Below are 13,483 nucleotides of genomic sequence, written 5' to 3'. Positions count from 1 at the left end.
ACCAGCGCCATCCAGCGCTGCGGTCGCGGCACGCCGCTCTCGCGATACCGTGCCATCTTCCAGCTCTGCTCCTGAAGTGTGTGTGCGTGTGACGTAGCCGTTTTCAGCAGCAGGCAGGTTTGCTCGGCCCGATGCCGCCGTCTTCTGGGCACGAGGCGACAAGAGCGCGAGGATGGTGGTGATGTCACCCGTAGCTATTTAAAAAGATTTGATGGTGGAAAAAAACATTAGATGGTGAAAAAAAAGGTTTGATGGTGGAGAAAAAAACATAGTGGAAAGAATTAGATGTTGAAAAAAATCAATAACTCTGGTCTTGGCTCCATGTCACTCTACACTGCTGACTTTATTTTTATTTATTCAGATACTGTTCCGCACTTTACACATGTATATATGTATATATGTACAGTCTCTTAGTTTTTTGGGGGTTTTTTTAGGTTTTTTAAGCATATTCCTTTATATTCTATTAATAATGTGTGCTCTTTATTCTCTGTTCTTACTGCATGGCGCTGCTACATCCCAATTTCTCAGTTTTGAGATCAATAAAGTATATCTATCTATCTATGTTGAAAAAAATAAGATGCTCAAAAAAATATGGTGGAAAAAAGAATTGATGGTGGAAAATAATAAATGGTGAAGAAAAAAAATGATGGTGGGAAAAAATAGAAGGTGGAAAAAAACTGATGTTGGAAGAAAATATTTTTTCCACAACTATGTTTTTCCACCATTAATTTCTTTTTCCACTATCAAATTTTTCCACCATCTCTTTTTTTCTCTCCCCTCATGTCCCTCTAGGGGCTTCATAATAAGACAAATCAAGCATTTACAAAAAAAATACATAATTTACATAGATATTCTCTTGTCTGCACAGTTCAATTACCTTTCAAACTAAATAGACCCCACCTCCTAAACATAGAGATCTTCCATTTAAGACATAGTGAATAGTTCTGTCTTTATTAGTAATCTATGAAAAACAAAAGAGTGAAGAAAAAAAAGAGAAAAAAAGGAAGAAAGGACTGTGAAAATACACATAAATAAAAAGCACAAGTAAACCTCAAACACAGGGTTAGATTAAATCATAATCTGACATAAGTGCCTTAAATTTCATAGTGTGAGTATTTTTTTCCTCATAGATTTATTAAGCAAAAATCATTTCAATGCATTCCACCATGGGGGAGATTTGGCATGTGTGTGGAACTTTGTTACAATAATTATAACAAAAATTCAATGTTTTAATCCCTCAGAAAGTCTAAATTGTTTATTTTTAGATGTGAAGAAGTCTATGTTTATTGATTTAGAGAGCAGCCCCTTGTGTGTTGAATTCCACAAGGTTTGACTTTTTGTCACAGTTAAAAATAACATAGTACAGCTATTCAGTGGTCTCCATGTTTGTGAGTGGCCTTACCTGCGTGCTCTCTTTTTGTCTGTCTCTCTGCCCAACACACAACTCCACAGTCAGATGTAACCTGCTGTCAGCAGCATCTGTTTAATTTCTATCACTGGAGATCTGCCAGCACCAGTTTACAGTCACAGCCTGAACACTGCTATTCACAGAGCAGGTGAGAGGTCATGGGGACACCGTTTAGTGAGGCAGCCAGGGATTTTTAATAAGACTGTAACAGACAGAAAGTGCCATTATAAATTAACAATACTCGTTTATATGTGTGGCTAACCATGTTGCGCCGCCATGTTTCTTCAGCAGCCCCGTTTGGACAAACTGCTCGCTAGCTCGAGATACGTGTTTACACGTCGGCTACCATTTAGCAGCCTTAGCCTTAGACGGAACCGTCAAAATATTAATAATTTTAAACGGCTTTATTCGGTGTTTTTACAAGTTTAAACCACCGGATATATTTGTTTTGGAGAGGAAGAGACCTCTGCGAATAATTCGGCCTCTAGTTAAAATCTCCGAAAGGTCCGCATTTTAAGTAAAAAGAGAAAAAAGGTGAGCCCCCATTAGCAGGTGCTAAGCTAGCGACCTGCCGCGCCAAACAGCGTAAGAGAAATACTGTTTTAAAGGTAAAAGTGCTTCATTTAGTGTTTTTACCCGGTTTAGTCACCTGGTTCCTTTGTTTTAGAGAGGAGAAGACCTCTGTGGACTGTTCTGCTCCCGTTAAAAACTTCCTGAAAGTCTCCATCAAAAATAAGGTAAGTACATAGGCTATGAAGTTAGGGACTGCTCTTTATTTATCAGAGGAGGGCGTGGCTGGGGTGGGATTTTGTTGGTTTTTTTTGTTTGTTTGTTTTGTTGGTGTTATTTTTAAAGTTAGAAATAACCTATTTTTTTCTTGAGCTTCCTTGAGTAACTTTCAGAAAATGCATTATCATCCTGCCACCACCTAATTACTTGTTAGAAACTTCCCTGTGATGTTTGGAAGTTAAATGTTGAAGACAAAATCAGAGAGTTGAAAAACGCTTCAGTTTATCAGTCTTTTCATGCTGGTTTGTAGGTGCAATTTATTTTTGGCCAAATTTCAGGCTAAATGAGTAAAGTAGTTTAAGTTAAAGTAGTCAAAGTAGTTTGATAAGGTATAACTATTTTAAGCACATATTTTGTTGTTGTTGTGGCTCCGCTGTCTGCCTGACACCAACTCTGCTTCCTCCTCAACCACAAGCCCCGCCTGCCCCTGTCTGCAGTCCCCACTTTTCCCACAAGCTCCCTGCTGTAAGTGTTTCTGCAATTTACCTGACACATTCACCATTTTTTCACCCAAACTCTGAACTATCACCTATGGATATGAGCTCACCCCAGTCTCTCTACGAACTGATAACAGTCCCTACTTACCTGCAACCTGTTTATACTCATCTTTGCTCCATTAAACCTGTCAAAAAATTAAATGAAGGTCATGACCAAATACTCACCTGCTCTGTTATGCTGCAATTCGGTCCTACCACACCCTGTTAAAATGATGTGTTCAAGCACCACTGAAAATGTGAAAGTCCAACTATATTTCTGTTTTTACAGTTTCTGGCAGCTTGGTTTTATTTGTAATTTAGGTGGTACTGTTAGTCTAAGTCACCTCTTTGTTTCAAAAATGGTCTCGTCAGCAATTATGTATGTCGCCCTTTTCGGTCAGATTTTGTCTTTGTCTAAGTCAGTCACTGCTCAGTTTTGTTGCGTTTGTTAGTTTAGTTGATCACTTTTATAAGCCTAAGAAGTCTTGCTACACAAAATGGTCTTGAAAAGTGTAAAAAAAAAAGCTCTTTTTCCTTAAATAATTAAAGCTTTGTTCAGGCAGGCACGTCTCCAGGACTTGCACTTGCAGTAACATCAAAAGCAGACAGACGTTCTGTAAAGTGGATCTTTATTGCATAAATACATAGTTTTTAAGAGTGTAGCGTGCTCATCTGTATCTGTTCATACAGGTCTCACATTAGCTCAGAGTACGTAAAATCATAGTATGACTCAGTCATGGTTGGGGGATGAAAAGATTAGATTAGATTTTTAAAATTTTCATGTAGGCTAATTAAAGTACATTTCAACACGTGTGCATGGGAGCCTCGGCAGTTCTAATAGTGCTTTAGTCAGTGTATGGGGTATAAATTATGAACTGTGCCTAATGCTCTCATGTATACACTCACAAGGCTGTATTCTTCGTGTGTGTGTTTATAAATTCCAGTGCATGCACTGCTTGTGTGTGTTTGTTCACAGGTCGTCTGTCTCTCCGTCGAAGGGGATGTTGTCCAGGTCCAGGTGGATGTTGGAGTTGTCCTCGCTGCAGACCCAGCCGATGGGTGTGCGGTTAAATGAGGGGCGTGAGCGGATGTCGGCCTGCAGTGAGGGCACAGGCTCTGGCTCCTCGCTGGCATCGTTGAAGTCCGGGAGCTCAAAGGTCAGCGTCTTGGATGCCTTGTCGTAGCCGCCGAATGGCAGCGCCGTCCTGGGGAGAGAGGATGGAGAAATATGAAGCTGAAGAGCAACAAGGTAACACCAGAACGAGCATCTCTGGTGCAGCACAACAACCTTCAACTTTACAGTTTGGTTGCATATGACATCAACACCCTGCATGTGATATCATTTTCTACAAATGACCATAAGATAAAAGATTATTTGTCTGCTGAAATACGAAAATGAAGTTTACGTGTTAAACATTGTTTGCATCATATCAATGTTCCTAAAGTGGCGTAGTTCTGATTTGTGGAGGGAATAACGGATGGCGTGAATACCTTGGCGAGCTGGCTGCCAAGCGACACACATCTACTGCATTTCCAGCAGCGATCGTGCCCTCAGACTGGCTGTTTTTTAGCAAAACATAAGCAGCATTTCTAGCCATGAATGCACCACCAAAACTGGGTGTGTCTCAGTGAGACATTGGCGGAGATTCCAGCTGTTTTGTGCCTCCCAAACCGGTTATTTTTATTGAGGAATCTGTGGCATTTCCAGTGGCATTTGTGCCACCAAATCTGGGTATTTTTTATAAGATATAGGCAAGATTTCTGGCCATGATTATGCGACCAAAGTGGCCAGTGTTTAGCACGACATCTGTGGCATTTCCAGACATGATTGTGGCACCTGAAAGCAACTGCTTTTAGCCATACATTAGCATTTCCAGATGTGATTGTGACACCAACGTTTGAATTTTAGGGCAAAACATGAGTTCTTGTACCTAAAAATAACTATGCATTAATCATAGTGTTGCGTAAACGTAAAGGTTTAACATATCAGCTACATCAGCGTTTTTCAAACCTCTTTATCACTTTTCCTGCATGTTTTACATCTTTCTCTGCTGAAACTTAGCTGATTCAAATGATCAACGGGAATATACTACGAAGCCAGTTCAGCAGAGCCAGGCTCTCTCTGACTCCCCCCCGATAACGAGCTGATCATTTGAATCAGCTGTGCTGCAGCAGGGAGAGATCCAAGTCATGCAGGAGAAGTGGTACTCGAGAAGTTTGGGAAATTCTGTGTTACATAATAATCTACAAATGTTATATATCTGCGGTTTTCAAAATGGTACAATGGCAACATTTTTTCTAACAAATGGGTTTATAATGGTGTGTTTTTTTCTCACACCTAATACTGAATGAAATTTAAAAAGTATGAACAAATTATGTCAAGTTTACTTCAAAATTATCATTGCAACTTAGTCAGTTCAATATAATGATGATCTGTATCTGTGTACCTGTTGAAGCTCTTGTAATGAGGCAGCTCTGGGTGCATCTGGATGGGTCCCGGCATGGTGCTCTTCATGGTGGCTGTCAGCTCCTCGTTGCCCTTCATGGCCCGTTCCCATGGCGATATGTAGGTGCGTACATACTCCTTCCTCCTCTTCACCTTCTCCACCTCCATATCAACTGTCTCCTCCACCACTGAGACAGCAAAGAAAAAGAGGGGAAGTAGCAGAGATTAAATTCAAAATCTTAATAAATAAATACTGAAAATACAAATAAGTGCACCTCACCTTCCTTTATCTCTGGCTTTGGTGGAACAGGAGGGGGGGGGGACATGAGCAGGTTCTCGAGGTTCTGCTGGAAAACAAAAAAGATAGTCTGATCAGTACGCACATATACAAACCATTATATCCTTTGTCTTATTCACTCTTACCTTGTTCTCGTTGGTCACGATGAACTTCTCAACTCTCTGCTGCCTCATCTTGAACATCTTGGAGCCCTTGTTCGAGAGCAAGGAGAGCTCCTCCAGCATGGTGTCCTTGGGCGTCTTGATCTTGGTGCCTAGGTCGAGTTCAGAGGCCTCGGGGTCTGACTCATCATCTGATAGGAAGAGGACAAAATGAAGGGACTGGATTTAGAATCGCAGTTGGGTGTGTGCAGTGAAAAAGGAAAAAATCGTTGAGACTCTCTTTCTCTAGATGTGCCGCAGCTGTGCAGCAGCCAAGCCGCGCCTGAGCAGCACTGATGACGCCAGTGGCGTGACTGCCAACCTGTTAGCACGAATTGAGAGACAAAAAACAAAAGGTTCAGTGATGCACCACACGCTATTCGCACAGGCAGTAGGCGGGTTTCAATTAACTCCTCCAGGAGCACCTGGTGGCGTAGTTGATAGAGCAACGCCCCATATACAGAGGTTGTATCCTCGCCACAGCGGCCGCAGATTCGATTCTGGCCTTGGCCCTTTGCTGCATATTGCCCCACTCTCTCCCCCTTTCATGCTTAAACTGTCCTGTACATAAAAGGCAATAAAAGCCCCATAAAATAATCTAAAAAAAACCCCAAAAACTCTCAAATTGCACAAATTGAAATAGTGAATATAAAACACCTAATGGAAATGAGGAATTTTGGGGGGAAAAACTCCCATTTATTATTTTGCAAAACTCCAATGGAAGCACTTTTTTTGCTTTTGTAGGTCACATGATGCTGCATGATGTTGAGCGGATCATTTGGAAGTTTTGACTCCACAATTCCCCTGTGAAATCGTGGACTATTACCTCACAGAAATCCCTGATTCGTAGCTACTCCCATGTCCTTTCCGTTATTGCTCGCATACCACGCTTACATCTCCTTCGATTGGAAAAAATGACGGCTAGTGCGGTGGCTGCAGTAGAAATAAACCTGCTAATGCTTTGAGCATCGCCATGCTTCTTGAAATGTTATTGTGAGAGGATAAGTCGCATATCACTGTGCAGGGCAACAGTTTTAAGCTTTGTTGGTTGTAGCCTCAGTGGATGTGGAATACACTCTCTTATCAACTAAACCCATTTGGCAAATTAAAAGGTGGGTTTTACCTTCCACTATATATCTGATATTAAATGGGGAATGTATAAGACAGTAAAGGGCGAATTTATATCCTCTGGCTCTCGTACTATCCTTGTTGTGATGAATTAGAGATGAAACCTGTTGTGCACCGTTAGAGTGTGTGTGTGTGTGTGTGTGTGTGTGTGTATGTGTGTGTGTGTAAGAGAGAGAGACAATCCAGGGAGTCGTAGGGGTTACTAGGCCAAAGCAATATGGAAGAAAAGAGCGCTGGCGAATGTCACGGCAGGTTTTCTGTTTATGGAGGGAAATCCTTATAGCACGCTGCCTCTCTCTTCACTCCTCTCCTCCAGTGATGGAGAGATCTGATGGATTTTACTGCTCCTCAGAGCTCCTCATAAAACACTCTTCTCATCCACCACATACACTCTGATATCACTCATAACACCTGGAGTCCAGCCATAAACCAACACACACACTCACACGAACACATCTATAAAGCGGGGAGTTGGCATTGCAATGCTGCGGAGAGCTGTTAGCAGTACCTCGTAAATCAGGCTTGTGCAAGTGGGTGTGTGTTAAGTGTGTGTGTGTGTGTGTGTGTGTGTAAGAGAGAAAGAGAGAGAGGGAGAATAATTGAGGCTGCTGAGCAGAGAGAACTCTCCCATGGGGATATTGATTAGTGTTAATTCAGAAGAATGTGAAACTGGAGTTGACTGCTGACTGGGAGGAAACTGGACAGACTGACAGAGGCAGGAGATGGACAGACAGACAACATACAGGGACAAATGTCAGAGCCACACAGTGGCAGGGATGATGGACAGATGAGTGGGCATTAACTGGAGCAAAATAAGAGATAAGCAGCGTAAGCTCCTGACCGACTGAAAACAAACTGGTGGAAAGATACAGATGTGGCTGCAGATGTGACAGCAGAAGGAGCGGTAGCAAAAACAGCAAAGGACACAAATGGGGAAAGACATCAACAGATTGTTGAATGACAGATATAAGCATGTGTACAGACACTCAGCACGCTCAGGTTGCAGATTGCATTCTCAGAGATTAGCAGAGAATACAGTATAATGTGGTTGGTAAGATATTATGCAACAAGTAAATGTCAGTTTTGCTGCTGATAGAAAAAACAACATATTAAAACAAAGAATGGACTGCAGCACTTCGAATAGTGCATCACTTGCAGCTGCTTTTGGCCCTGTTTCAGGGTCCCGTTTAAACATGAAATTGCACTTATAACAGCACAAGTACCAAAATGAGAGCTCAATGCATTCATGGTCCATGTACTTGGCAGCCAACTGATTTATTTATTTTTATTTATTTTATTTGTTGATTTGACAGGGATAGTGTACAACACAGCTTATGAGCCAGAGTTAGCTATAAAGCTAATTTACATCTGTGGTCCCTGGGCAGGAAGATCTAAAAACATACAAAACAAACAATAAAAAAAACATCATGCAGACAACTAAAAACAATAAAAACACCAACATATCATGTAAAGCAACATATTTCAATTTACATTACATTCTCTTTAAAATGGGGAAATGGTACCACAACATTTTAACACAGAGTTCATAAAACTTTGTTTTTAAGTGTGATAAGTATGTGATTGAGTTGATTTTAGCCATGATTTCATCCCAGATTTAAATTCTGCAAAGCTGCCACACACTCTGATTTTACTTGGTAATGAGTTCCAGGAGGTTGCTGCTCTAATAGAGAGAGCTGATTTACCAAACTCAGAAGATCTGTGATGCATTACACAGACACCTCTGTTAGCTGTCCTAGTTGTTTTCCACTATTTGCATGCATTGATATGAACTCTTTTAGAGGGGGAGGAGAAAAACCGTTGATCACTTTGTACAGCAAACGAGAATCAGCAAAACCCACAAACTGATCAAAGGTTAGGAGGTTGTAGTTCTTAATGAAGTAACAGTAGTGAGTAGCTTTTTGGCTTTTTATCCAGTACCTTCAGTGTTTGCTTGTACAGTGTTTTCAGTGGAGCAAGTGTTGTTTTCCCAGCTTGAAACCAGCTTGTGATACAGTACGACGTGAGAAAATATCATTGAGTGCATTTACAGCTTTGGTGCATCAACAGGTAGTTGGTTTCTTATAAACCTGATGGTCCTGAGATTAAATCTCACAGTGTTACACAGCTGTTTCACAAGTTTCTTAAAGGACAGCTGTGAGGCGAACAGCACTCCCAGCTATCTGAAATGTGAAACTGTCTGTATCTTTCCACCCTCAACACAAATATCAGCTTAAAAGTACATACATGCTGTTTTGGGATTTAATATCCCAGTCCATCTGCACTGTTGATGCTACTTACTAATATATTATTTATGCATTTATTTATAGGCAGCACTGAGTTTACAAACTGATGTCAAGTTGTGAACAATTTGCCACATTTTTACAAGTTGCATTGATTCCACTTAAGTCGCCTCAGACAGATATTGTGGGAGCAGAATTACTGTCTGGTATTTTGTGTTGTCTCCAATGTTGACAGATTTGTGGCTGCTGTGCCATCTGATAATGACCCACATCTCCCCAGGAGATGCCATGTGCATGTTAGATATTGTGTTCCTGCTTGCTTGTGTGTGTGTGCGGGCGTCTGTTTTATTTAATAGCAGAATTATAAGACCACATGTAACGATTTACACCCAGGCAGTTCAGTTTACACACATGGACTGTGCAGATAGCCGACACCACCGAGCGAAACTTGAAATTGGATTTGACATTTGCTGCGCAGTGTAATCAGATAGAGGAAGGTCTTCGAGGAATGAGGCTGACCAGCAGAACATTTACATGTCGTGTGTGAATATGTGATCGGCATGCTGTCTGTGTGTTTTACCATTCTGGCTGATGTTGGATAGGTCAGTGATGATCTTGTTGGCCTTCTTCCTCTTGTTAGTCGGAGCAGCAGTGGTGAGAGGCATGGCTGAAAGACAGAGCAGAGAAAGAATGACTTCATATTTATCATAATTTAACAATTTTTAGAAAAAAATTACAGCTGCTTCACAAAGAAAGGAAAATACACCTATATAGTCAGAAAAGAGAAATAGAAAATTCACACATATTCTTAACTCTATAAATCTTTGCTGTAAATCTTACTCAATTTTTTCAAATGCATCTCATGGCTGCCATCAGCAAATTGTGTGTTACTGATAAACGTCCATGCTTGAACAAGAATTTTTCGTCAAACTACTAAATGAAGTCTCACACTCAACAATAGTGGAGAAATTTCTGCAACATTTTTATACAGAAATTGAACCAAATGGGCGATGAGAAAGTTTTCACCTGATCAATGACCCAGCTCTGCATTTCCCATTCACCTCTAGAGAGCGTTTTAGCGTCTTTTAGCTCACTGTTTCGGTTTTATGCATAGACTGCATGATTGTAGCAACCATGATGTCAGCCGTTGGTTTGTGGACTCTCATTTGTAGACTCAAGTGTGGCATTTGGCCACCATCTTGGATATTTGTAGCCAGAAGTGGCCATATTTGGACCAATTTAAATTGGTACATAAAAAAACCTTCCTGTACAGTCATGAATGTTGAAATTAACAATAGAGACCACAATCATTTCTGTACCAGGCTGTTAACATGTTTGTTTCTGCTGTAAAGTTGGGCATTTTAACAATGGCGTCTGCAGGGACTTGACTCGATTCTAGAGCCAGCCTCAAGTGGCCGTTCACAGAACTGCGGTTATAGCGGCTAAGCCTAAACTTGCCCGTACAGACTACTAACTGACATGCTTGAGTCCCACTCCTTCTTGTATTTGATGCATTTCATTTCACCATTGTTGTCTTCAATGAAATGTGCAAAAACATTCCATTCTGTGTCCATCCACTACGATGGCGTAACACGTCCCAGCATTGTGGTCAAAAAGCTGTCTGTGCTCCTCTGTCTAGCAACACCTGTCACTGAATGATGGTTCCTACCTATACTGACACACCCAGGACATAACAGTGACCCCTACAGGACAGGTTAGCAGTCTGTATGAATTTTACCATAAACAGCTTCTCAGCACTTTTTGGCACTTCTGCGCTGGCTTCATTTTCGGCACTAGAGGTTGCCTCTTGGTTTTAAATCAGCCCACGATACTCTACCTGCCCAGCACCGAACAGCAGACTAAGTTAGCCGCCAGCTCATACAGGAGTGGAACATTTAGCAGCAAAAGTTAGAGACAGATATTTCACTCAGGAGTTGGTGGAGACCAACAGAGCTAAAAGGAGGGAAAATATTGCATTTGACTGTTGCTTTGTATCTGCTGGAGGCCTTAATAGGCAACTATTTGCCAACAATTTGCTGCCATAACTTTTAAAGCTGATCATATTTACAGGAGACTGTGCTCCCAAAACTAGACAGCATCACTAGTTTCAGCAAGAGCCCCAAATTAACATATTTTAACATTCAAATGACAAAGCTGCAAATATAGAAAATATAATTATGAGGTCCGGGTGCATGGAGGGATCAACAAAACATTGGACTTAAAGAATGCTTAAGGATGCTGTTTCCCATGTATTTTGTATTTCTCCGACGTGCTTTGTTCAGCATTTGTTCTTTAAATGTGCTCTGTAGACGAACTGACTTCACTTGATTTGCACTCAAATCATTAGAATAACTTGAATTGATCTTCATCAGTTAGAGAGACTTGTATGTATTTGGCCTCTCAGGAGACCAGCAGAGAGCATGACAGAATTAGCAGCAGTGAAACGTGATCCAACAAAAGCGTTTAACTTTTCCGTAAATATTTCCCCAGAAGATCTAAACTGATTTCCAAGATATGTTTCCGTACAATGAGGTTGCACATCACGTCCCGAACTCCAGCAAGCTCCAGCAGAAACCTCACTGGGTTTCCTAATTAACTCAGCACACTTTAAACATTGTGTGTAGCCCCCCCGCATGCCCTTAAGGACACTAATTCCCGGTGGCAGCTCGTGTCTCTCTTGACTAACCACTCAAACGGGGGCCGGTAGTATGTCGCTGTCTATTGCACAGGTCGAAAGCAATTATGTAAGGCTGGAGGTGAGTCCCAGTACAAGAGAGAAAGCTGCGGGGTCCGTCTGCAGGGAGACAGTTAATGTAATTGCTTTTCATCCGCTGTAATTGAAGCTCATTTCCTTGCCTGGGATTCAGTCCTGCACATGCTATTTTTATGAACCCATGTTCTATAGCGCAGAGTGGGCCTGTGCATACATATAAATGCACCAGCTCACACACAGATTTGCGCTCTAATAGCTTTTCTCCTGTGATTAACGTGAGTCAGTGGCGGTGGATTAAAAACAGGAGATTACAGGTGTTTTTGGATGTTCTGGGGAAAAAAGCAATATGGAGGCTATGCAGATGGCGACAACAGGACCGGCGCGTGGGTCTGCCTGGGTCCTGTTACCGCCTCCCTGAGTGCTCCTGTCCCCCCAACGGCCTGTTTTAGCTCCTGATAAATCTCGAGGGGACAGCTGGACAGGAAGGGCATCAGTAAGCACATTCCCAAATACACACATACATCCATACCCGCGGACTAAAAACTCCACTGCAGACGGCCACATTCCTCACCTGCCACAGTGTGAGGTGCAGTAAGAGCTGGCGGATGAAAAGGAAAGTTATCTACCAGCTGGTCTCTCATGAGTCATAATTTAGTTTAATTGCTTTTTAATTTATGCAAAAATATGCAAGATAACTATGAAACTGTACATAATGTAAAGTCTTTCTGGAGCACGCCCTGTGACTTTTAACAAAACAAACAGTCAAATATATCATATATAGTCGAGCATCTGCTTCCCTCATTCATTAATTCATTAGTTACATAAGCCTCCACAAGCCACAGATAGTCTCCTCCTGCAGCCAAAATCTGCTGACCACAAGAATTCAATTAAACTCTGTCGCCTTGCACTTTAAGAGAGGGCTCGTACGGTCATGACAAACCTGGAAAAGTCATGGGATTGGCAAATAGTAATTTCCAGGCTTGGAAAAGTTTTGGGAAAGTAAAATATAGCCTCACAAACCTGTATAATAACACATCATGTGTACAAGGACTGTCAGAAAATGAAAAATCCAATGGAAATCTTACAGTTTCTGGCTGTGATTAAAGTAACATGCCTACCAAAACAGCAGGTTTGAAAATCAAGTTTTTAAAAATAAATAAATAAATCACCAAAATTGTTTGTGGAAAAAAAGAAAAAAAAGTTTTCTTTAAACATTGCCAAAAACATTTAAGAATTTAAAGAAAAAAAGGCAAAATTTTACAGTACAATTGAATGCAAAATACAGCTATTAAAAGTTTTTACCCCTCCCCAAAACCAAAATAAAAAAACTGAAGCCCCTCCTGATATACCTCCCCCTTTTTGCACCACCCCCTCCCCCCTCCTAAATAATGAGCAGTCCCTAAGCAATATTTAAATATTCAGTTCTAATCTTATTCTGAATTAATTATTTTTGAAAAAATACGGTTTTAACATCGTTATGTAAAGAACCGCTAAGCATTATCGATGGTGATTTCACAGAATTTGTGATCTTTAAAATTTGTCTCAGAGTCATGAAAAGTCTCGGACATTTATGGGTAAAAATGTGTATGAACCCTAAAAAGAGGATCCAGATTTATTTGACAACCCAGAAGCCATCAGTGCCAAATAATCCACAAACACTCAAGGCACGTGGGAGAGCGATTTCGTCATCATTATCACTTCTCTAATGCCTTACCTAAGACCCGGGTATCCACGGGGAGGCACAGGTCCCAAAAGGTCCCAGAGAAGGTGTGGCTCAGAGGAAGAGGAATATAGATTCCCAGGTAGATTTGTGTCCCACGGCTTGTATTGTACTGCCTGCCCTCC

At 41.2% G+C, this 13,483-nt stretch overlaps 1 protein-coding gene across 2 annotated transcripts; it reads right to left on the bottom strand.

Moving 5' to 3' along the window:
* Positions 1–3,261: 3,261 nt before the first annotated feature.
* On the bottom strand, positions 3,262–13,483 carry myoz1b (myozenin 1b). 2 transcript variants are annotated; one of them, XM_042508438.1, is made up of 6 exons: positions 13,353–13,483; positions 9,506–9,592; positions 5,543–5,709; positions 5,400–5,466; positions 5,121–5,307; positions 3,262–3,878 (listed from the first exon to the last, which is right to left on the bottom strand). In XM_042508438.1, the coding sequence occupies exons 2-6, from the start codon at positions 9,588–9,590 to the stop codon at positions 3,644–3,646; spliced, it is 741 nt and encodes a 246-aa protein (XP_042364372.1). In that variant the 5' UTR covers positions 9,591–9,592; positions 13,353–13,483; the 3' UTR covers positions 3,262–3,643. The 2 variants fall into 2 exon arrangements, with proteins under 2 accessions (XP_042364372.1, XP_042364373.1); XM_042508439.1 differs by having other exon boundaries at positions 5,400–5,463.

Source organism: Plectropomus leopardus, chromosome 19 (genome assembly GCF_008729295.1).
Source record: "Plectropomus leopardus isolate mb chromosome 19, YSFRI_Pleo_2.0, whole genome shotgun sequence".
NCBI classification, from domain to species: Eukaryota; Metazoa; Chordata; class Actinopteri; order Perciformes; family Serranidae; genus Plectropomus; species Plectropomus leopardus.
This window is presented reverse-complemented; position numbering and strand designations above follow the sequence as displayed.

What these genes read in the sequence shown, in the direction of transcription:
- myoz1b (XM_042508438.1), bottom strand. Translation starts at nt 9,590, where the DNA reads ATGCCTCTCACCACTGCTGCTCCGACTAACAAGAGGAAGAAGGCCAAC. An exon ending in TCGTGACCAACGAGAACAAG is followed by an intron (nt 5,467 to 5,542) that starts GTAAGAGTGAAT and finishes TTTGTTTTCCAG; the next exon opens with CAGAACCTCGAGAACCTGCT. An exon ending in AAAGCCAGAGATAAAGGAAG is followed by an intron (nt 5,308 to 5,399) that starts GTGAGGTGCACT and finishes TTGCTGTCTCAG; the next exon opens with TGGTGGAGGAGACAGTTGAT.